General features: G+C 40.5%; 1 protein-coding gene across 1 annotated transcript in view; it reads left to right on the top strand.

Moving 5' to 3' along the window:
- DOCK3 (dedicator of cytokinesis 3) overlaps window positions 1-25,144 on the top strand; it is a 184,509-nt gene that overhangs the window by 76,286 nt on the left and 83,079 nt on the right. Inside the window, exons 9-12 of the mRNA XM_082288519.1 lie at window positions 1,527-1,681; window positions 16,520-16,601; window positions 21,064-21,124; window positions 23,157-23,304. Coding sequence (XP_082144645.1) covers window positions 1,527-1,681; window positions 16,520-16,601; window positions 21,064-21,124; window positions 23,157-23,304 — 446 coding nt within the window. The remainder of the gene's footprint in view (window positions 1-1,526; window positions 1,682-16,519; window positions 16,602-21,063; window positions 21,125-23,156; window positions 23,305-25,144) is intronic.

Raw genomic sequence — 25,144 nt, 5'->3', positions numbered from 1 at the left:
GTGGCTTCTGTTTCACACATCCTTTCTGTACTAATATAATCCAGTCCTGGTCATGGAATCTGGCTTTGATCTTTACAGAGATCTGTGCTTCCACAGGTACCTGTCTTTAAGGAATGAGGATTTCTTTGGATTTTATTTAAAATCCAGAACAAAATTCCTTTTAAACCAGTACAAATCTGAATTGTACATCTGAAAATGTTAAGATTTTCTTGGTTAGAATGTACCTGTCTATGCATTCAGATGAGATGAGCATAGGGAACTTAGGATATTCATGCTTTCTGTTTATTAAGATCAGACTGAGTGCATGTAAAGGGCTGTAAAAACTGAAAGCATACATTTACTTACACTCTTTTTTCTTTGGCCACCCCAGCATTCACTGCTTTAAATATGTCTTGATATGTTGAGTCAAAATGTAAACCTTTCAACTATTTGGCTTGGTTGATTCCTCATGTTATCAACCCTTATTAAGTGTTTTTATACCTGCAGGACAAACTGGCCTGTTAAGCCTGGTTGTAAGTCATGGATTGTTTTTGAGTGAAAAACACCCTTAAGTTTAGGTCCAAATGTTCCCCCAGCAATGCCAAGCCTGTCACTAAACTGTCCCTGAGCACTACATCTACACAACTTTTAAATCCCTCCAAGGATGGTGACTCCACCACTTCCCTGAACAGCCTGTTCCAATGCTTGGCAACCCTTTCTGTGAAGAATTTTCCCTAATATCTAATCTAAACCTCCCTAGCACAACTTGAGACTATTTTTCTCTTGTCCTTTTGCTTGTTCCTTGAGAGAAGAGACCAACCCCCACCTGGCTACAACCTCCTTTCAGGGAGTTACACAGGGCAATAAGGTCCGCCCTGAGCCTCCTTTTCTCCATGCTGAGCCCACCCTGCTCCCTCAGCTCCTCCTCATCTGACTTGTGCTCCAGACCCTTCCCAGCTCCGTTCCCTTCTCTGCACAAGCTCCATCACCTCAGTGTCTTCCTTGGAGTAAGGGGCCCAAACCCCAGGATTTGAGGTGTGGCCTTACCAGTGCCCAGTACAGGGGAACAGTCACTGCCCTTGTACTACTGGCCATGTAAGTGACCTCTATAAATGAATTGCAGCTGCTGGAAAGTAATGATGTAACAAATGTTATTAAAAATGCTTTGAAGTCCATCTGCTTTAAGTGGAAATCATCAGGAACCACCCCAGTACTATTTTATAATTCATTTTCAGTACCAGGATCAAGGCAAAATTTGAGAAATGGGATTGACTTGGTTTACTTGATAAAATCAGATTTCCATTGCATAAACCATTTGTTTTGTATCTACTTGGTTATCACAGTTTCATAAATCTATTCAAATTAGAAGTGTTAAAAATAGAGGAAGAAAACTTAATCTAGCACCTATCTCTGAGGCAGAATATATTTGAGATTAAGCTTTTACTTGACGGAGAGAGGAGAGGCAGCCTCTCAGTTAAAATGTTCAAGTTGGTCACGTGTCCTTTATTTGTGAAGAGCTGCCTATGGTTTTCCCTGCTTTGAATCAGGTGGATACGATCCGTCAGCGGCACGGGGAAGCCTGTCGGATGCCAGTGCCTCATCACTTCTTCCTCAGCCTGAAGAGCTTCACCTACAACACCATTGGAGAGGACACAGATGTCTTTTTTTCTTTGTACGATGTCCGGGAAGGCAAACAGATCAGGTAGGAAGGTGTCAAATAGCTGAAAAGCTTCCTAGGAAAAGAGCTGTGAACAGAGCAATTATATTGGAGAAAAACACGTGGGGTGTTCTTGTGGCCCAGCTAGAAGGACGGAGCTGATAAATCATAAGTGGCTGGTCCTGCAGTCCTTCTGTGGGAATATCAGAAATGCTGGTCTAGCATAGGAAATTTAGTGAATTAGTTGAAGGCACAGAATGGTTGAATGTTTTAGTTTTCTGACTTTGCCTCCAGACATTACTGAAGCTCTTAGTGTCTCATAGCTTCCTCCTTAGGGCTGTTGGTTAAGAAACACAAATAATGACAGGGCCAGGCTATGGGGTGGTTTGAGAAGGGACTGCTGTGTGCCTCTTTAACTCTTCTCCACTCACTGCCTTCCAGGCCTGTCACAAAATAGCTCATTCTCATCACTGTATTGCTCTCAACATCAACTACTCACATGTATTCCTATGTCTGTGCTCTCAGTACACTCAACTAATTGGTACCAGTGTTAGCAAACATGAGATGGGCTTTTTCTTTTACGAGCATATGCTTTGAAAACATCAGAGTATATAGAAGAGCATTTATTTTGGAAGTTTAGCAAGTGCAGCTTGGTCTGATCTGAAGAACAGCATGTTTGTGGAGTGTTCTGAGTTTTGGTAAAAGCATGTCCTGACAGTCACTTGCTGCCATAGTCAAAACTCTCCTAATTTTCAGCAATTAGATTTAGACTTGTTTTAAAGTGAGGGAAGAGCCACAGAATGTGTTCTTTCCTCTCTTCAGAAGAACATAGTTATGTGAATGATGTTCATCCAAGAAAGTTCAGAGTAGAGTGATAACAGTTTTGTTTCTCTTCACAGTACATCCCACTAAAAATTGGTCTATATTAGAAAGCTCTGATGACTTGATGGTATTTCCTGATATCCAGCTTAAACCTGCCGTGACACAGCTCCAGAAATTCCCTGCTGTCCCTGGTCACAGAGAGCAGATTGGTACCCTCCCCTCTGCTGCCCATTGGGAGGATGCTGAAGGCTCCAGTGAGGTGTCCCCTCAGTCTCCTCCAGGCTGAACAAACCAAGTGCCCTCAGCCACTCCCCCTTTGGCTTCACCTCCAGACCCTTCCCACCTTTGCAGCTCTGTGGACACTCCAGCTGATGTAGTTTAGGAGGATGTGCCTATGATTCCTCTCTTGAGAGAATTACCAGAAAATAACTGTTAAGAGGGAAAGGTGAAAATGGAAAATGAAGCCAAAAAAATGTGCACAACTAGCTCCTACTGCAAAGCAGTAAAATACTAAGTAATTTAGATGAGAAAAGCTGCCAGGAAGAGGAAGGGACAGGCGGACGAGCTGCTGCCAGCAGAAGTTGCTTTGAAAGGAGATGAATTGTCTTGGGCTGCAGTTTGTATGTAAACACTGAGTGGAGAGCCTTAAGGAAAGGGTTTTGTCAGTGATGAAAAAAAGGTCAAGAAAATAATAGTTATAATGAGAAAAAGCACAAAGAGTGATTCAGGCAAATTTAAATATATATAGTAATGCTTTTTTGTGCAAACAGTTGTTATTACTTAGCTCTTTGCATTAAGCCTCAGTGGTCGGCTGTATTGAAAACAGCATAATTTTTACATTTTCTTACATGCCAGAGAGTGCTGGGGAAGAAATGTGTAATGAGGCTGAGCTCTATTTTGGAGAAGAAACCAAAAAACAGACAAACACATAGCTACAAATTTAGAATGATGTTTTTATATCTACTTTAAAGCATTTCCCTTCCTCTCGGGAAATAGTACATTAAGGTAAAAAACCTAAGCAAGGCTTCTGCACGCTGCACTCTAAATGAAAGGGACAAATTGACTTCTGAAATGGCTTGGAGGTTGATAAATTTCTTACCCAAGCAGTGCATGCTGGAGGCTGAGTGGCTTTCAGCATTACTGCCTTGGACATGTGCTGGATTACAAACCTCCCTGAACCTGCTGGTGCCAAGAGTTATTTCCCAGGGAGGTTAAGTGAGGAATGGGTGAAAGTTGCAGTGTTTTTCAAGGGCTGAAGTAACAACATGCACCAGGTGTGGATTAGCAATCAGAAGGTTGGAGCAGCAGCTGAAATACAGTTGGAGGTGGTTCCCAGGTTCTGAATACAGAAATGTTGCTGTGTTTAATGGTTGTCAGCAAAGGAGGAGCAGACAAAGGATGACAGGGAGGAGCTATGGATGGCAGGAGTAACAACACTGCCATCAGAGGCATCAGACCTGGAGGTAAACACAAGGAAAAAGTTACTTCATTTTTAATCTGACAGAAATATAAAGAGTAATACTTGTAAGTAAATCGAACTTGAAGGCTCAGATGAAAAGGGATCAATGTTTATTTGTCTTTTTTTAAGTATTTAGGATATTTTTTTTCTTGCATACAAAAGCCACTAGTCTAGCAACAAAATCTTTGTGATTCATCTTTAATAGCTCAGTTTGTTTGCTACGTGGAAGTTACTGGAAAATGATGTGGTAATTGATCCAGTTTGGATTCTAGCCAATGATTATACCCCATTGTGAGACACCTTGGGATGAGTGATCATGGAATGACCAAGTTGAGGGTAACATCAAAAAGGCAGGAAAGAAAATGTTACTGTAAAGATGGTGAACTCAGTAAGAAAGGGGTCAATAAAGATCAAACAGAGATAGGTAAACTGATATGGAGAAAAGAAATTTGAGAGTTGTCTGTTTCTTAATGATACTGTTGAAGACCACAAAAGCAAATTGTTTCAGTATGAAGGAAAGAACAATGATGTGAGAACAACAGAAAGTCTGTATCATATCCTGTGGTGAAATGGAGTCTGGAAGGCAGTATAAAAAAGGGCAGATGAATGAAATTGCACAAACAGGGATGGGAAGACACAGAAACTCGTACAAAAAATACAACTAGCAAAAGGCATCAAGGACAAAAAAAAAAAAAAAAAAAAGAATAATTCTATAATGCTTTAGCAGCAAAAAAAATTTTTTTACAAAATCAAGAAATAACTGAAAAGATTAAAGGGGACATTAAGCTATGAGCAGATGTTTCCAAGATAGCTGGAGTATTTAATGGCTGTTTTGCCTCAATCTCCCTAAGACGGTCAGCTACAATCTGATGACAAATGTGAAAAGTCATGGAACAAATAAACTACTTGTTAGCACTAAGAAGCTAACAAGATGGTAAGTAAAAGTCTACACAGATTTGTCAAGCACAAATCACATCAGAGCCAACTAATTTTGTTCTGTTATACAGGAATGCACCTCCTGCCTCAACAGAAGAGAAGTATTAAACTTGATATAATAAAGAGATACAGGCTGGATGAAACTGCTCTAAAGGAGCTGGAAACTGGTAGACAAAGTGATCCAGAGTGTTATTTATGCTGAAAGGTGGAAAAAAAAAAGAGATAAATTTAAATCTCTTTACATTTTTTAGCATGATTTTGATGGGTAAAAATATACTTAATTCAGTAAAAGCAGTGAGATTTAGATACCTATATAATAACTATTTTTCTAGGAAATGCATGGAATTATGCATAACTTAGAAAAATTACACATTCAAAAGTATGATAGCAGGTTTTTTTCTGAAAATAAGCTTGAAAAGTCCACTATCATAGAGTCCCAGAATGGTTTGAGTTGGAAGGGCCCTTAAAGGCCATCTCATTCCACTCTCTGCCATGGGCAGGGACACCTTCCACTGTCCCACGTTGCTCCAAGTCCCATCCAACCTGGCCTTGGACACTTCCAGAGATGGGGCAGCCACAGCTTCTCTGGACACCCTGTGCCAGGGCCTCCCCACCCTCCCAGAATTTTTTCCTGGGATCTCATCTAAACCCACTCTCCATGTGAAGCCATTCCCTCTTGTCCTATCACTCCAGCCCTTGTAAACAGTCTCTCTCCATCTCTCTTGTGGACTTCCTTCAGGTACTGGAAGTCTTCTCTTTTCCAGGCTGAACAATCCCAATTCTCTCAGCCTTCTGAGTATGGAAAAGGATAAATAAATTTCTGTCTTATTTTTTTCTTTGTAAAGTTTATGTTTAAACACGTGAATGTTTTTCATTCTGCCTGCATCTTCAACCAGTTACCCTATTTTACACACTGCTGGGATTTAAAATTTCGTTGTCATCTAGAAATATCCTTAATTATGGAGAGTGAATAGAACAAAAGAGAAACTCTGATGTGATTGAATTTGAAGATCTGGGGGCCTAAGCAGTAATTATGCATGAAAAATGGTGTTGTGCATATTTCTGCTGGAAACTCCTCCACCTGCCTCCTCCTACTTACTGAGCCTTTGCCATTCCCATTATAGCAACGACCTCCTCGTGACTGGGGGGTTTGGAAGATGTGCTGAGTGCCTGTGGTGGTGTTGATGGCAGTGGCTGAGGAAGTCCATGTGGGCATTTCTCACACAGAAAGTGCTCCAACCTTTTGTCGAGAGACCATATGTTCTCTGTGGTGTCTGTTTTAAATATCTGCCATGTCTTTGGGGTGAGACAGGATTCTAACCACTGCAACACAAGGCTGGGACTTGGATTGGAAAACATCGATTTCAGTGTTAAAATTTAAAAGGAGTAGCCAAAATGAGAAAAAACATAAGCTTGCTCTTTAAAGCTCTTGCTAATAAGTGATACAGAAAGATGTTTTTTGTGGAAATCTTCTCAGTTTGTGGGTGGATGATGGGGAAAATGTGAGCAGTACAGTCTGTCCCAAGTCTTATCTTAAGGATTTAGCACCATTGACAAAGCAGTTCTCAGGAGAGAAACATGGTTTGGAAACATAATTATGGGCTGAAAAACACTCTGGGTCTCCATCAGGATAGTTGGATTCAGCTGCTCGAAAGTCATCTGACATAAAATCATCTGCCCCTATTTTTCAAGGTTGAGTCAAAAAATGTTCAGTGGCAATGTTTGGCTCTTAGTACTGCTCTGCAGTGGGGTTTGGTGGTGACTGCAGAGGTAATGGAAATAGTGATTTCCTATTTGTAACTAATCTCTGGATCTTGGGATACTTTCTAACCAAATTATTTTCTGTGATAAAAATCAGCAGACGAATGTGTAAGTAGTTTAAGATACTAAAGGGGTAAAAATATTAGAGAATACCGTTCTCAATTTAAGTGTCCCCTTGTCTTCCTAAACAAGTTAACTTCTGGGGCATGACCAAACTGGGTTTGGTTTAACCAGTGTGTGAGTGTTAGAAGAGTTTTCTCAAGTTGCTACTCACCTGTATAACCTGGTCCTGTAGAAGTCATGATACTGCACTTGAGTGGCAGGGGGAGGGTGTAAAAAGAAAATGTTTGTGACAGTGTTTAGGTAGAGTGGAATGAAATGCACCAGTTTGAAACACTGGATTTAGAAATGATGAATTTTTAGGGGATTTGATTTTCACTTTTTCTGTAGTAGGAGTGTCTGTGACGCAGTATTCCCGATTCAGACGTCAGAATACAAATCTATACCAAGCTGATGAAGGTTACCTTAACAAATTTGGCAGGAATCCTTCAGCTGTGTTTGTATTTGATGATGGCTATTAGCTCCATGGGTCTCATCATCATTTAGTCATGTTTTTTTGACTTTTAAACTGTCAATAGGAATGTATATCAGCTGCTAAAAAATGTTAGCAGGAACAGTGTAGCTAAAATTACATTGTACTTACACATGCCATCTTGAATAATTTTCCTGTAGCACTTCATAATGCAGACAATTACCACTGTCAGGAGCTTCCATTTCAAACACTGAGCCAACTTCTGAAAATGCAATGGCAAATTTCCCACAAGCCTGTCCAAGAAGGGGTTTGAGTCCTCTCAGAGCTCTGATATGCAGGATCAGCATCCTTAATGCAGAAACACCTGTCCAGAGCAGCCCTACCTGCCCCAAACCGGGGCTGTAGAACTTGTGCACGTTCTAGACATCAGATTGTCCTTGGGCAGAGGGAGGTTTGGCAGCTGGGAGTGGAGAGAGGGGGAAATAAAAAAAAGAGTATGACTGGCATTAATAAGGTCAGAAAAAGGGTAGATAAGTACGGTTGAAGTTGAATAGCTGAAAGAGAAATTGTTAATTAATGTGGAAGTAAAAACTGTGTCAAACCAGCTGGACTGAATTCTCTCCCAGGATTTGGGACTGACCTGAAGATCCTTTTTGTGTATTGTTTCTCTCTCAAGTAATGGCTCTGGGAGTGCTGGGACAATGTGTGGTCATTTATCCCCAGTTAATTGCTTTAAAGTATTATCATGTTCCTTTATTGCCAGTTGCTATGTAAGGAAGTAGAAAATTATATTTTACTTTTATTGTGCAATATATGCTAAATTTTCCTTTTGTTATGTTTTTAATAGCATAGCTATTTTCAAATAGAAAAGTTATCTCGTTCACTGTCAGTGTAATGATTTGTCTGCTGGGAAAAAATAACTTTGTATCACTGAGAATTATTTCTTTAATATTCAGAGAATTTTCCTAGGGATTAACCTTACCACCTAATGAGTTTTTTCTTCTGCTTAGTCATGAAAAAAAACCATCTTCGAATTTTTACCTCTCTTTTAGCAATCTGATCTGTTGGGATAGCTAATCTTCCATCAGCACCTCCTGTATTTAAGTTTGGTGTGGCTTTAGTATTTCAAGGAAAGTATTTTTCTGAGTTTTGTGCAATAGTTAATTGATAGCAATAATAATGGGAATAGTGTGAACTTTTCATTCTGCTCAGGGTGAACTTCCTCAAAAGCTAACCAAACATTAAGGAATATTGCTACCCACAGCAATGGCCTTGTTCTGGTTGCTGCAGTGACCATGGAAAATCTTTGTGTCTCTGAAGTGTGCTGCACACAGCTGGGACAAAGAGCCTTTCTGATAGAATATAGAGCTTCTGAAAATTAGAGGTTTCATCATCACTGGAGATGAAACCTGTGGAGTATTTTATAAGATTTTTTGGTGGGTAGGTTTTTTAGAAAAGGGCACAGGAGGAGTGATGCATTTTCATTTTCTCTATTGGTTGCTTCAGCTGACTTTCATTCCCTGGATCTTTCTCTAGAATCTGCATTTGCTTGGTTTTCCTGTTTATCCCTTGTCTTGTTAATAGTATATGCAAAAGAAACTGCCTACTGTCTGGATTTGTATATGAAAGTTCTGGAAGAGATGTAAGTGGTATTATTAGACATGTTAATTCTTTCCTATAAAATTACTATTTGTCATGGTTCCTATGGAAATATTAATATGTAGCTATTCCAAAGCAGGAGCTTTTACAGATATCCATCTTATTTTGTGTCTCTCACCACCACTACCCTCCTTCCCCCACAAGTGGGGGTTTTTTCTGTTGGGGATCAAATATGATGTACAAATAGGCAGGGATATAGTGTTTTCTGCAGGGTTATTTTGATTTTTTTAGTTATTAACAGGAAGAAATCAATTAGTTGCAGGCATTGGAACTTCTTCCCTTTTCCTGCTCAGGACGAATGACAATGTGTCATGAACACACACAGCTGGAAGAGATTCTGCTCACTTGAGGGGCAGGGGACAAATCTGCATTGTTAAAATATGTAAGTGAGCTCAGAGAAAGCACTTCCAAGTATTTTTCTGTCTGTGGGAAGGCCCAGTATAAGGAATCCTCTTAATACATTTGAGCTCTTTCTGTGGTAAAATTCCCCCTGAAAACCCAATTCTGTGTTCCTGGCAGAAATTGTCATGTGCAAAGCTCTTGTGGAGCAAGAATTAAATGTGACAGCTGCTGTATCAGACCTCAGAACCATTAGCTTCTCCTAGGGTAGAGATGGTGATAAAATCCTTATTCTACAAAATACCTGTAATCCAAAATTACAAAGCTTTCCCTGCAAAGCTGTCCTCACCTGCCACCTGGCAGGGTCAGTCTGCCTTGCTTTCCATTAGTTAAATGTTACTGGGGAATCACACTAGATGACTAAAGTCTCTCTTTGGGTTTTTTTGGTTTTTTTTTTAGAAATAGAAACCTTTTCTAATTGACAAGATTCCTTTGAGGAACGTAAATATGTACCTTTTATGATGGAAATAACAGAAAAATCCTCATGACGGTGTCAAATGTTCAAGTGTGGCAGAGTCACGAGAAGCCAAGGAGAAAGTAATTGGTGCTTAGCTCCCTTTCTCCTGCAAGCCTCAATAACACTTTAACATTGTGGTGGTTTTCCCTTGAATGTGGCAAGAGAAATGACAGGTAGTTATTTTCACTATTTTCTGTTTCCATGGAAACCCAGTGTTTGCAGTAACAGTCTTACTGTAAGCTCTGTAATCCTCCCCCGGGGCTTCTCGCCAATGTGGTAATTTAATAATTCATGAGCATCAAGCCTGAATTTGCTGGGAAGCAAACTGTGTTGCTTGGAGCCGTTTTCTCAGGGCCAGATTCATTTCCCTCACAGATTTGGTGTTCTTTTCTCTAAGATGTCTTTATAAAATACACTCCATAAACCAAAGCAGTGTACTTTGCTTCACTTGTTTGTGAAAGCGAGGTTATTGCAGAGCTGCTGGATAAGACAGCTCGGGAAAGCAAGTCTCCTGCCTCCCCCAACAAAAGAAAAGGGGGAAAAACCAAACACACTCGGTGAGCACTCTCCTGAAAAGGAAGATTTTTAAATAGTCCATGAGTCGCTGTTGAGACAGTGAGCAAACTTGAAGTTCACCAGAGGTGATGCTCCTGTCTCCGGGGCTCGGCAGTGACCGCTGTCAGTGATGGATTGCTCAAACACTGCTGGCATCTGGGAGATGCTCTTGCTTTACACTGGGAGTGGGAATTGAGTTCTTCACAGACACAGGACCATTCTGTACAGATGCTCTGGCTTCCTGTCGCACTCACACTGAGATTGAAGACTCATACTGTGGAGCTCTGGGAGATCTTGTTATCAGGTCAGTCTTACAGCAGCTGTAAGGACCTAGATTTTTTCCCAAGAGGATGAACAAAAATTAGCAATTCTGAAAGATAATCATAATGAACAGAAAATAAACTTGAAAAAGTTTTTACAGAAGATACTCCTACTGTTTAAATCACCTTTCAAGAGAAAAACCTGTTATTTTTGACAATGGGAAATTACTAAAACGTTGATACAGATGTGTGCTTTCTTCATGAACGTGAGACCATGCTCATGAAATAAAGTTCAGAAGGCCTGAAGTGAGGCTCGTTTTCTTTTTAGAAAGTTCCTACAGGGTGTTGTCAAAAGTATCAGGCTGCAGTGCTGTCCTGGAGTGACCGTTTCAATCACTGACCATGGTAATGTTCTTGCAGTTGACAAACTCAAGAGAGATTTGGACAAATTTGGCCAGTGGAATGAAAATAGAAGTCTATTTTTTTCTTGTGTGAAGTTGTGCAGGCAAATATGAGAAGCCTCATCTCCTTATCATTAACTGTGTTGCACGATGCAGCACAAATGGAAAGCCAGGACAGTAGAGCCTGGTTTTCTCTCAGCTTCCATATAGGATGGTGGAGAGCAGTAATTGCTTTCTGGAAAACTGGCTGATGCTGCTGCCCTGGGGCTTTAAAACCTCTGCTGTGCTGGTCAATGGACTTCCTCTCTGATAAAGGAACAGCTTCCCAAGTTAATCCATGCAAATATTAGCTTGTCCAAACTGTAAGGTTTAGAGACTGTAGTTTCAGTTTTCTCTCCCCTTCCCACTCCCACCAAACCCCAGGGATCTCTTTCATGGTGTTTCTCTCCTAACTTAATTAATGTTTTGAACCAAGCTCCTTTTTTTTGCAGCTTTAAGAAAATGCTTTTCCCCTCTACCAGTAACTCCTAACATAATTCCATTCATCTGGTTAACATATTGTCCTTGTAGAGCTTGTACACACAGGGGTAGGAAGAATGCAGTATTTGATGGCACTGATGAAGTAAGCTGCCCAAAATGTGGTGTGCAGAGCAAGACTGGGATATTTTGAAGGCAAATGTTGGCAAGGTTTAGTTGCCATAGAGAGTGACCAGCTTATCCCAAGTTTGTTCTTGAGATTTATCAGGGACAAAATATGGTGCTTTTACAGTAGCATCTTCAAATGTTTATGATACTCATATGCCAGCTCAAATGTTACTCTAGAATTATTGTCAGGCGTGTTAGCATTCATTAAAGAAGGGACTAGAGATTTTCTGGGGAGGGGTAGGGGGTAGAAATTAAATAGTATCATGCTTATAATTTATTTTTTAACCAGTAGGACTGAAAGGAGGTGAACTATCCTGGCTAGGCAAGTGTTTGTAGCTTATTCCTGAAAACTTCTGGGTTCTGTGGCAGCATTTTCAGATTTTTGTTCCTGAGTTTGTATTTTACATGCAGGTGAGGTTTTATGTAATACCAAAAGTGTCAGAAAGAAACCTGGGGAGACACCAAGAGAAGATCAAAACCTAAAATATGAGTTGTTATGTGATCTTTTCCACTACCACATGACCCTTTTCCCTGTGCGCTTCTTTGTTCAGCATTCCCTCAGTTTTCTCTGGAAATAAGCACTGAGGAAAATAAGAAAAATTAGGGAGCATTTGTACCTTTTCCCTTTCAGTGGCACATTGGAATGGAGAGGGTGAAGGAGGTTTTGTTTCTGGGAGACATAGCTGCTGGACCATTATTTAAGGCAAGGGAAGGGTACAAGATGTGAAGTTTCTGCCTAAGGAGATTGAAGCCTGAATGTGCTGCTGTTCCTGCTTCAGAAAACCAATCTCCTATACTTTATTAAAGAATTAATTTTTTCAGTCCGTGTTCTTTATCACCAGTTTCCAATTCCAACAGAAAATTGATCTGCAGCCTCTCTGCAGACCTCCACAGCTTTGGCATTATGCATCTATTAATGCTGTGCCTACATTCCCAAATGGATGCCCAGTCAGGATTTTTGCCTTGAAACACCCCCAGTAATGAAACGTGCCCATGAATGAATACAAGGGGCTCACCAGGCCACCCCAAGCTCTTTGCCAGGCCCTTCCTCTTGTTGTCATCTCCACATGTTATGCAAAGAACATCGTGAACAAACCTCAACAACAAAAACTCCCTGTGGGCATAGTGCCACTCCTGCTCACCCAACAGTAAATTTTGTCACTGTTTTCCCCCTTTTTCATGCTGAAAATGTAACATCCCAAACCATTCATGGCTTCCTTCCTTTTTGCAGAGTTCAGTATGGTCATGCTTTTCAGTCAGTTTGGGGAAGCCAAGAAGTGAGACACTATACTCCTTTCATTTTTTCTCCTTTGCAAGTGAATGAACAAGAAGCTGTTTGACTTTGCTTGTCAGAGCAGTGGTTCTTATATTTGAGTAGCTGTAGCAATTACTAATCATGAGAGTGATTGTAAACCCGGGCTCAGTGCTGCACAAGAGGTGGTTTCACTATGATGTGAATTAGCACAGGAGGAGATGCTGCAATTAGAATAATTGGAGGTTGCTTATAGCATATAGGAGCAAAAGGAATAAATAAACTTTTGTTTAAGATACTGCTTCTGGTGTGGCATGTCTTGGGTCTGAGCTCAGCAGGGTAAAATATTAATTCTTTTCTCTGTTTTGATGCATTTATCTCCAATTTTATGCAAAAGAACTGATTTTGGTGTATATTCAGAGTAGCTGAAAACTTTCATTGGGTTGTTGGTTTTGGTTGTGGGTGCTTTGTGGGTTTTTTTGGTTTTGGACAGTAGTAGGATCAAGCAGTCAGATTGCATCTCAGTGCCTCCCCATGCTTCATTTGCACCGCTCATTTGGCAGTTAGAGCTACTGGGTTTTTTAATTAATTTCCACATGGAATTTATTCAGATTTGATATTTCAGTCTTACGAAACTGGACTTAATGTTGTATAGATTCTGTGCATGCTCTTGTCCTTGTGCAGAAGATAAGCTTGAGGAAAAGATGCACTGGAGACTCAACTTTTTCCAAGGACATAGCTCTTAAAAGAAGAAATTAAGTTACTGAATTCCCATTAAGTTTCTTGACCCTAAATGTGTGTATTTTTGTCTAAAAACTGAGCTGCAATGATAGATGAAGGCAGTGGATTTTCAGGTCATTGGAAACAGGGTTATTCTTCTAGATTTGCTTTGACATAGAAATAAATTTGTAGTTGTAAAATGGGAAGCAGCTGACTAACTAGTACATCCTTAGCAGCTGACTAACTAGTACATCCTTAGCAGCTGACTAACTAGTACATGTGGGTCACCAGTGTAAAAAGGTTCCAGTCCCATTCCAGGGACCATTCCAGGGATACTGACAGTGTCAGCACCGGTGAGACCGTAGTAGAGTAATAACAGAATAGTAGAACAATAGTAAACTGTTCTTGATCAGTACTAATATCAAAAATTAGAAGAGTGCTGGAGATGAGAAACAAACCCAGAAGTTTAGGAGAGCTGATGTGCAAGGAAAGGAAGGAGAACTGGAGGTGGCTTGGCCCTTTGGGGTGGCCTCTTGGCACTGTTGCCTTCTCCTTCTGCTGGTTCTGTCTGTGGATCTCCTTTGGCCAAATGCCTCTTCCTGATCCACAGGTCTCAAATGCTGCAGTTGATTCAAAGTCTCCTTAATTATTTATTTGTAAAAGCTCAAGAGGACTCAAGGGAGGACTGGAAATGAAAGGAAGGAATGTAAAGGTTGTTACTGCAGTGATGCTGGAATAAGGGAACAGGTGATCGATAGGCAGGTGAGAGAGGTGGTGGCTGCTTCATTTCTTGAAAAGCACTGGAATAAGGGGACAGGAACCAGATTTTCTCCATGGCTCTAACACGGAGAAGATGAATTGCAAATTTAAAAAGATTTCCACTTATTAATGGAGGAAAACCTTGCAAGAGACAGCAAGTGATATCCCAGAATATCCCTCTTCGGGTGCTTTAAAAGCAGACTAAGCAATACAGCTTTTGTTAATGAATGAAATACATACAGAGAGCTCAGCTCAAAGACTTGGCAGTGGCTTCCCTGCCACTGTCCAAGGGACAGCCTGCACAGGATTTTGTGGCACACAGGATTGCATTCAGCTCCTGTATGAAAATGAAATGCTCATTAGAACTGAAATAATAATTAAAACCTAAAAAAAAACTGCTTTGAAAGTTCAAGACTACATCTTATTGGAAATTTAAAATACAATAGAGAACACTGATTTATGTATTAGGTGGATAGAGGTAGCTATGAAGCTGTGATATTGTTGTTGTAATGTGACTGTCAGTGTAATGTTCTGAAGTTCTGGTGTTGTCCTGCTCTTCACTTAACGTCACAAAATTCTTACTGAAAGAATGGATTATAGCATATCATTAAAGCATTTGGTGAAATGTTCTTAACTTACTGACATCTCAAAAGAATCATCAAATACCTGTTTCTTACGGATTTCTTTGTGGCATTTCAGCAGTCTCTGAGGTTATAACACCGGTGGCAAATTAATTAAAATTATAACTGGTTGTGGGATACATGGAGTTCGGAGTAATAGCGAGTGACAGGGAGAGTGAAACAGCCAGAGAGGATGATCTGGGTTGCTGAGCATCATTAACTTACACAAATTATCCTGCAGAGGTGTATAATGAGATAGGTATGGGTCACGCTCAAGAATTAAAGACCATTTCAACAAAAGTAATAATTCTGGAAATATATCATTATTTATAATGAACAGGTCACATGAGCTCACAGCACAAAGCTGTGTGGAAGGGCCAAGAGAGGTGATGTCTGGTAAATTATAGTTACCATAAGTAGGGACTTGGCTTCACCTGTGTGGAACCCACAGATGTGTGTGTATTTATGGTGGAGCTGGTCTCAGTACCAGACTCTTACAATCTTACAGCTTTAGAACCGGTCATGAAATGCTGTTGAGAAATTGCACCGTGGGTATGTTCTACAAAACGATTCCAGCCCTTTTTCTTGGATTTTTTAACAGTGTTAAATTGCTTATTTGTGTGTGGGGACATCACTGCTATGCCTGCCCTGCAAGGAATGAGCTTCTCTAAAGGGCTCTTTAGCACAGAAGGGTGACAAAATGCACTGAAATCAGGCATTTCCAAGCTGCCCGTGGTCCATGTGCTTTAGCAGCAGGGATGAGTGGCCTTTGGAGCAAGCTGCCAAAGGAGGTAGTGTGGACACTGTGCTTTCATTTTTTTCAGGCCAACAGTGGATAATATGCTGGCAAATGTATCAAAGGAAGGCTACTGGAGTTGATGCAGTTCTACTGGATAGGATTGAAAGGATCTGTGATTTAATGGAAAATTTAATGATGTGCTCTAACTTTATTTCTATGAAAATCTAGGAAGAAAACTCTGGTCAATACTCAGGGGGCTGTTGCACACTAGGGAAAAAATTGCTCATCAAACTTGTTTCTACACATAAATTCTCTGTCTTAAGAAATAATACGAATGTCCATGTCTTATCATGCATTGTGAGGATTGTTCATTTTGCAGTCTGGCTAAACGTGCTGGTTTTACTCATCAAAGAGCTGCTTGATTTGATTGGTAAGAGTTATATCAGTTGAATCTTAATGTATTTGAATTAGTTTCTTGTTTTTATAAATGCTGCTCTATGTTGAAGGAGATGGCTTAATTGGTATTCTTGTAACTTTTAGTTTTGAGTGGATTTTAATGAACCAGTTTTACCAAAGGCAGTGTACCCCTCAGCAAGTTTGCCTTAGCCTGTGCCTGGAGGAGTTGTAATGTGTACAGATTCTGTGCTTCTTATATTCACATTATTTTAATGTTATTGCATCATGAATATGCATCAACACAATGTTTTCACATGCAGACTACTTACTATTAAAAATCTGTGCTATTCCATTTAATTTTGTATATACCAGTGAATATTGTTGCATATACTTTGGAATTATAGCAACCACTGCATTTTTCTTAAATAAAACCAAAACCTACCTGTATTCTTCTGTTGAAGTATGTACAGGAAAAGCTCACTGGTTTTTTTTAACATTGTTTGTTTTTCAGTGAGAGGTTCATGGTGAGGTTAAACAAGAACGGAGGCCCCAGGAATCCAGAGAAGATCGATCGAATGTGTGCGCTTTTCACAGTACGTGTCTGTTCCCTTTCTTCTCCCCTCACAAGAGTGGGATTGGAGGTTTCCTGAGGGGAAAGAAACTCAGTTCTTCCTCTCCAATATAATCAGTAGAACTGAAATGACACTTAGGTTTTGTTATGGTTTTGATTAAATGTTAACATAGGAAGTGAATGTACTTCTAAATTATTTTTATGGCTAAGTGAATATTCTGAAGTACTTCCTTTTAAGTGCATTTGTTCCTGCATGTAGTGTGAAAATTTGAATATTTTCATTGGATATGCTGTGCTCTTAGATAACAGAGCATAGGAAAAGGCTGTGATGGCCTGAACATAAGACAAGGCACTTTTTTCTGAATGAAAATCAGACAAGTGTTATCCCTTGTCCTGTCCCTACGTGCCCTTGTCAGAAATCCCTTCTGTGCTGGTCTTAAGTTCCATTTAAAATTCCTTCAGAATCAAGTGTCAGACCATGATTTTTTTTGCTGTTTGTCCTCAGAAAGGATATAAAAATCTAGAGACGCTGAAACTTAACAGCTCCTTGCAGAATAACTGTAAGGAATCTCAGATCCCAAGTGTGATAAACACCTTCCATCGTGACTCACCTTTAGTTAGTGCACATGCTGGAAGCTCTGTGACAGAAGTATTTTTACCTTCCATGAAAAAAAAGATGGCAGAGCTTTGGTTCTGGCAGTGACACCCTCTGAGGTCAGACAGGGCTGGACACTGAACCAGGCATGGTCCCCAGCACTGTTCCCTTCTCTCTCTTAAGAAGGCAGCAGAATTCCTCCTCTTAGGGATCAGAAGATATCCAGCCAGGTGTAGGATTGCTCAATTTTGTCTCCATCTGGATATAGGAGATGCAGGGCAGTCCAAAAGTAGCACTGACCTGGATGCTGACATCAGCAGCAGTTCTGGTACCATCAGTGAAGTGCTGCCAGCTGATTAAACATCAGCAGAGGTGGCAGCATCACCCCACAGATGGTGACTCCAACCCAGAGTCTGGCCCTGCTGAGAGAAGGTGGGCAGGGGTTAAGGTTCAGCAGTGGTGTCTGAGTCAGGTGAAAGGCAGGAGTGCAGCATTAGGAGCTGCCCTAAGAAATATTCCCAAAAGGCAGCACAGATTGCTTTGTATCAACTTTGGCACTTTCTGGCCTCTGAGATTCATCATTTTGGAAAAGATTTTTGGGATCCAACTTCCCCATCCTCACCGATGCCACATGACTTGGGGTCATGGAACAACTGTCCTGTTTCTCTCTGTGTGGTGAACAGTGTGAAACTCTTTTGCTCTGGTGATCTGCAAACCAGCCTCTACACCCTTTAAAAAATAATGATAAACTACAGCCAAGGCCATAACAGTTCCAGGAGAGACCTGCTGTGTATTCCAGGGAGGGCCTCTGTAGTCCAGGAGCAGCCAGCCCTGGGATTGCAGACATATGCCACTGCAGCCCCAATCCTGACCAGAGATACCTCCTGAGCTCCCTTTCTCATCACTATGCAAAAATACCAAAGCTGCTGCAGTCTCAGCTCTCCAAGGTGCTCAGACTCCATCACAGGCTGGTGGAGGTGCTTAGACTCTCTCACTCATCTGCTGGAATGTGCACTCTACATAACAGGAATTAAAATTAATGTATACTCTACATAGCAGGAATTATAATTGGAAAAATTATCTGTGAAAAAAATCTCACGCTTCTAATACAGGATTTTTCATCAATGTGTTCAAAGGACTTCCAAAGTGTGCAGTAGAAGAGCAACAAATAATTGCTTTTTTCAATAACCATTTTATCTGCAGTGGTTCTATCTTATCATAATTTCTTAATTATGAAATGCTTCTAAGATAAGGTAATTCTGTGATTTTCAGGTCTCTTCCCAAGCTTGTGTTCATCTTGACTTTAAATCTATTTATTTATTTCCTTGCCCTCCCTCACCGCACCGCAATATCTTTCTAAAACTCATTTTCCCCAAGGCAAGCAGCCCATATCTTAGATAATTCAAGGGATCCCTGTCTTTCCCTGCTATCTCTGTTACTTCTAAGGGTTCAGCTGTCTCCTTGTGTAAGATACCAAAATTACCCAGGTTTTGGTTTTACATCTGCTGTCATATCATAGCAAAGGTGAGAAACTGCTTGCTCTGGACATCAAAGTTCACTCAAGCAAACCTCAGCCTGTGCACACCTTAGAAATGTTCCTGGGTCTGAATTAAAATGTAACTACACTGTATAAAGTTGTTATTTTTGTTAAACACTGTATTCTCTGTGGCCTCTTAGGTTGGCAGCTGAATTAAATGACTAATTAGTGGCAGACAGGTATCTTTGATTCCAGTGGTTTGGGGGTGGTTGTGATGGTGTTTGGGTTTTTTAACACACAAGCAGGCCTTTGTAGAAACCAGCATTGTAAAGAACTAACCATTATTGTAGAGTAACTCTCTTCCATACCCAATACTGGGGGTAAAATTTAGGGGTGATTTTCTAAAAAGCCATTCAGTTAGAATTATAATGAAATTTTGTTGCGTATCAGTCAGTATCATTTAGGAAGCTCAGAAGGATGTGGGAAATACCCACCCTGTGGCTGCAGTCCTAAGAATAACCAGTAAATGTAGTTTGTCCTTTCCTGGTCCTAGGACAAGCACATGGATTCTCTGCAGAGGAATTCTCTGAAAACTTCCTGGCAGGGGTTGGGGCTTTTGATTGTTTGGTCCATGTCATAATACGAATTTCTTGCCTTGTAAAAAGCCTGTGCTGTACAAATTGAAATACAAGGCCATCTGGGCCCACATTTTTTGTCTTTTGCCTGTGACACAGTAAATTTTTTTGTGAAATTGGAAAAGTGACTAAAGTGTGAACCCATCAATATGTTCATGCCCTGCCATTTTTGATGTTTTGACAGCTGCCCTTTGAAAAAATAGTTCTTTAAATTGCTGTTAATTAAGAACTGGTAATCTGATGGTGTAATAAAATTCCCCCTGTCAAAGCACAGATATTTTCAGGAATCTATTGCTCTCTAGAGCACTAAGTATTACCTCCAAGGTTTTTTGATTTTTGAAATGCCTTGTCAGGCACTACTGAGATTAAAACTATGTCAAATCAGTTTTAGTGTGGAACTTCATGTCTCCAAGACATGCAAGATAAAGGCTACCATATGTTACACTGGTATGTTGGGTGATGGAGAAAACCTAGAAAGTGTGTTCCCTTCTTGGTGCAGCAGCAGAATCGAGCCTGAGGAGGAAATGCTAAGGATGATTTATGTAGCTTAATTTTTTGGCTCTGGAGGGACACGATCTGCTGGTTAGCAGCATCCCAAACAGTGGCTCTGCAGCTCCCTGCATATGCTGCCCTGGGAAATGCAGTGCTGCTTTTAGAGAGCAAGGAGGTACAGCCATGAATTTGTTACTTGCCTGCTGTAATTTTGCAGTATAACACAATAGGGAGGGGATTGAAACTTCTCCTTAGGATAAATTCCCTTTATGCCTAGTTCTGAGTCACTGTGCCAGCTTTTATTGCGCTGCATGGCACCGTAATCTGGAGTTGCATTGCCATTACAATCTCACTGGTTGAGATATGGGTTCTCAAGTCACATGTGAAAGAAAGTCCCTGTGTGATTTAAGGTTCATGTTTTAGCTTTCAGCAAAATGCAGTTTTAAATTCTAAATTGGTTCAGATTAGGAATGACAGATCTTAGATGTCCACAGCTTAAATTTCCTCCCCGCTTTATGTAAAAATAGCATTATTTCCTTTTACAGTGGTTATAATACCACGTGGTTGAGGAGCTTTTTAAAGAAAACCACGAGATTTTATCTGAATCAGAGATTGTTCCAGTTACTTTTTGTGTAAAGTAGTACCTGACAGTGAGATGACAGCACTTAGTAGAGAAAGAGGCAGCAGCTGTTGCTGTAGAGCACGAGGATCCTTTTTGCATCAGTCTAAAACAGGGATGAATATTCTCCCAGTACACGTGTCTGTTTAAAATCTTGTCTGGGAGGTGAGTGGCATAGGCAAAACTGGTTTTTAGGAAGAAATGTTTCTTAGACCTTTCCTGTAACTAAAAAAATAAAAATGCAGGAGGAATGTCTCAAAGTTGATGTTTGTTTATGAAGTTATCAGTGAAATCTACAATATGCCAAGGAAATTGCAATGCAGGTGGCTTCTGACATATGAATGCAAAATGCTGCCATAATGACTTATTGAAAAGTGTCCTATGTGTATTTTCTTTTTTTTTTTTAATTTTTAAATTATTATTATTTTCTTAATTTATTTATTAGCTTTATTTTTGAAGTTGCATCGGAGTCAATAACACTTGTCTTCATTAACTTCAGCTTCCCTTTTGCTCTTCTGTAGGTTGTCCTGTTGTTTGGTTTTTCTTGAAGCTCATTTTTAAAAGGCTTGACCTGCTTTTCTGTAACATGGGATTTCAGAGTTTTCATCCACGTTTATAGCTGCAGGCTCTTATGTTGGAATGTCTCTATTTTTTCCAATCTTCCAGGATCTCAGCAGCAAGGACATGAAGAGGGATTTGTACATAGTTGCCCATGTAATCCGAATAGGTACAGTATGATTTAGTGCTTGAAATATACATAATAAACAGTGCTCTTCGAGTATTTTTAAATGTATGTTTTAATTAGCTGCTTTAAAATGATTTATACATTTAGAAAACTCAGTCATAAACTGATTGACATTCAGACCATATGGAGCTAAGTGTTAGAAAGTTACAGATGACTGTTTAACAGAGATTTTGTTTTTCTGAGTCTGAAACAGAATTTTTGATTAAACACCACATTTAGGGGAGAGGGACAAACTAAAAAGGCTTCTTGTTTAATGTTTAAAAACTTCAAATGAGGTCTTTTTACTGGTGATTATAGCTGGGTTACAGGGCAGCATGTGTGACCATCCACATTGAGTAAATCAGAGGTTGTTAGACAAGTATATATCAAGATCTGGTTGCTGCTGTAGGAGTCTGTGATGCAGACACATATTTTACCTGTATTAATTTTAAATATTATGCCCAAAATGCTAACAATGTGCAGTAGGAGTAGCAGAGACAGTTTCCTCAGCTGTATTATTGTAAACAAGTGAGTAGTGCAGTGCCATTCATGTGTTCCAGGTTTTCAGGTGGCTGAAGAATGGCCGGGCAGTATTTGCGAGGAAAGGGTTTTTAAGCTGTTGCCAGCTCAGTCACTGCTAACACTCATTACCAGCCACAGACACCTTTTCTGAGTACAGCAGCTCTAAAGAGAGCTTTGTGTGTTGTCCTGGGAATGGCAATGTGCCTTCAGAGCCACAGCTGTGTCGGAGAGGTCGGGTTTTCATTATCGGACTTTACCGTGTCATGAGAGCCCACACGTCAGAATTGCTCTGTTATCACTTGAGGTGATAAATGAAGCTTGTAGAAAGATGCTGTGTTAACCTTGATGCAAGAAGTGTTGGACAAATTATTATATGTAATGTTACAAGTTCACTTAGATTATCATAGTGATTTTTCTGGCCTTGGCATTTTTTGCTCTATTTAAAAACTGTCTCAGTAATAGGAAGTCAATCTCTGAGCAGATTTGTACCTCAGAATTCTCCTTCCTGTGCTCCAGGAAGGATCCATCCAATAACCAATATATGATATTATATATATTATATACAATATATAATACATTCCCTTAAAGCAGCTGAATAAAATGAAAATTTGTACAAACAGGGCACTCTAAGGAAGGAGCACAGTGAATCTCTGTGTGGGTCAGACTGCCGAGTACAAGCCATACTCTTGGCTCATTCCACAGATGATTTGTAGTCAGCCCAGCTGGATGCAAATATGTGTCATGGAGCTGCAAATCAAAGCTGGCCAGACATGATGCTGTTCACTTCGCCCTTGACTGTTTTTGGCTGAGGTGTAGGTTCAGATGGACCTCTGGGTTTGAAAAGTTTAAGAGTGAAAAGCTGTGGTGGGTTGAGCCCAGGTGAACACCAGAGGTCCTCCAAGCTGCTCTGTCACTCCCCTCCTCAGCAGGATGGGGCTGGGGGCAGAAATAAGATGGAAGGAAATTAATGGGTGAAGATAAAGGCAGTCTGATAAAGCAAAGGCCATGTGCAGAAGCAAAGGAAAGCAAAAGATTCATTCTCTCTACTTTTAGTCAGCCATCAATGTCCAGCCACTTCCCAGGAAGCCAGGCTGTAGAGAGCCAAACCTCATAGTGACAAATGTCCCCCTCTCCTCCTTCCCCTTGTGCTGCTGAGCAGATGTCATGTGCTGCGGGACATCCCTCTGGCCAGTGTGGATCAGCTCTCCTGGCTGTGTCCCCTCCCAGCCCTGCCCCCCCAGGCTCCTGGAGAGGGGGATGTTGCAGAGGTAGTCCTGGTGCTGTGCCAGCCCTGCTCACATCCCTGGGCTGTTCTCAGCATCTCCCTGCACAGCCCAGCACATGGGGCTGGGGGAAAACCAGCTGCAGCTCCTCCAGAGCCAGGGCAGGAGTGTCAGCCTGCAGCCAGGAGCTGAAAGTGGCCTGGGTGTGTGTTCTCAGAGGGGTGATGAACACAGCAGGCAGGATGTGGCTGCCCATCCATCCCTGATGTTTGAAATTTCCTTCTCTTTAGGTCGCATGCTGCTCAATGACTCCAAGAAAGGGCCCCCCCATTTACACTATCGCCGCCCCTACGGCTGTGCAGTGCTCAGCATCATGGACGTGCTCCAGTCCATCTCGGAAATCAAGGAAGAGAAGGACTTTGTTCTCAAAGTTTACACGTGAGTAACTCCTAGAAGGAAGTTTTTTGCTTCTTTATTATTCCAGCAGCTCATAGAAACTAATGAATATTATCCACAGATGTTTTAGGTGTGTGAAATGCTTCAGAGGTTATTGAATATTGCCCAAATCTGTGTGACTTGCAAAGCTGCTCTTTTATTAGTGTGAATTATTTAAAATCTGCTGAGCTCAAACCCAGAGGAATGTACTGTATTTCGTCTGATGAAGGGAATAATAACTCATCTGTTCTTTCTTACCACTCATGGTAACCAACAAAAGAAGTAGAGAACAACTAATTCAACAGTGTGTGACCAAAATTCTCAAAACAAATCAACATTTTTTGAGCAGGAATCTGTCTTCAGTTATTTGTGATTTTGAACTTCAAACTAACAAATTCTTATTATGAAGTGTGGTCTCACAGTTGTAATAAAGAGGCAACAGACAAACTGTCTGGAGACTGCAGGGAATATTTAAATCCCTTGTCAGTGAGGATAAATACTGGCAAGATCTGTTTTGCAGATGGACTGAGACACAGCTAACACTGCTTTGTGGTCTGTGGCCACTGTTGAGAGTAATAAGATAATTTGGTGGGTTACAGAACTTTGTTATTCTTTGAGAAGTGCATTCAGCAGCAGAAAATGTGACCTTCAAGGGAAGCTATGTGAAAAAATGTCTTTTACTGTTCACTGAAGATTCTTGGATGTCTCTTCATACATTAGAAATCTCTTAAGCCCAAACAAAAGTCTCTCAGAGTCAGCTCTTTCATTCTTCCTTTGCCAAAAGTTATGAAAATTGTAGCAAAAATGTCAAATTATGGGGAAGAAAATGGTCATCTTTCTTCTTTCTGTCAGTAGAATCTGGCTAATCTTGGCCTTTTGTCACATTCAGTTTCAGCTTATCTCAGACCAGTGGGTTTTAGTTATATAGTTCTATTGGCTTTGTAGATATGGTGTTAATGTATTGCAGCTGCAACATTTTGAATGTTTACAGGAATGGAACATTCTGATTATCATATTTCTGTTTTGTTGCCCATTTAATGCCTCTTTAGCTTCTGAAAAATAGAACAGAAAAAACTTGTTGAAACACTGGACTTTGTCAGTGACAAGTGGAGTCACACAGCCTGTTAGAGCAACCCAAAGCCTTGGTACAAAGCTGAAATAAAAATCAGAGGATACAGAGCTTCCCTTTTCTTCCTGCTAATCTGCAGTGTTTTGTTTACATGGATTCCCTTCATAGCACCCAGGTTTTGTCCAAATTCCTCAGCAGATTTGCACCAGTCACTCCTCACGTGGGCAGGGAGAGCCCCTGGCTGAATTCAGCTCTGTAATCAGATGCTTGTAATTCTTTATCACTATTATCACTCTCTTGAGCTGTTATAAGGCTTGTACATTATTCTTTCATGTTGTTGCTGTTTGGAGTGTTCTGTGTAAACCTGCAGCAGAAATAGTCAGGAGGGAACATGGATATATCTGAAGGGCACCAGCTTATCCCCTTTGCAGCTTTGATAGCTGTTGGTCTTTTATGACAGAGTTTTCACAGTTTTCTCTCTTGCATCTTCTCTTTGCACATTCCTTTAGCTAACCTGCCTTTTCTTGTTCCTAGGCTACAATTGAAATGACAGGGTTTTGTCCTTTGTAAGTTTAAAATTGAATATGAGTGCTTAAACAGCCCTGAACTGATTTTCTTACCTGCTGCTCTCATTTGGATTACTGTTAAAATGGCCATCTCCAAAACATCATAAAGATGAAATAAGGAGAGAGATGTATTTGTATTTTTCAAGGAGCAGTAAAAAGCATTCCTTTTATACACTCTGTGGCTAAAGCTTACAGCTGCCACAAATGA

Source organism: Coloeus monedula (assembly GCF_965178545.1).
Source record: "Coloeus monedula genome assembly, chromosome: 11".
NCBI lineage: Eukaryota > Metazoa > Chordata > Aves > Passeriformes > Corvidae > Coloeus > Coloeus monedula.
The sequence above is the reverse complement of the archived record's forward strand: the minus strand, read 5'-3'. Positions and strand labels throughout refer to the sequence as shown.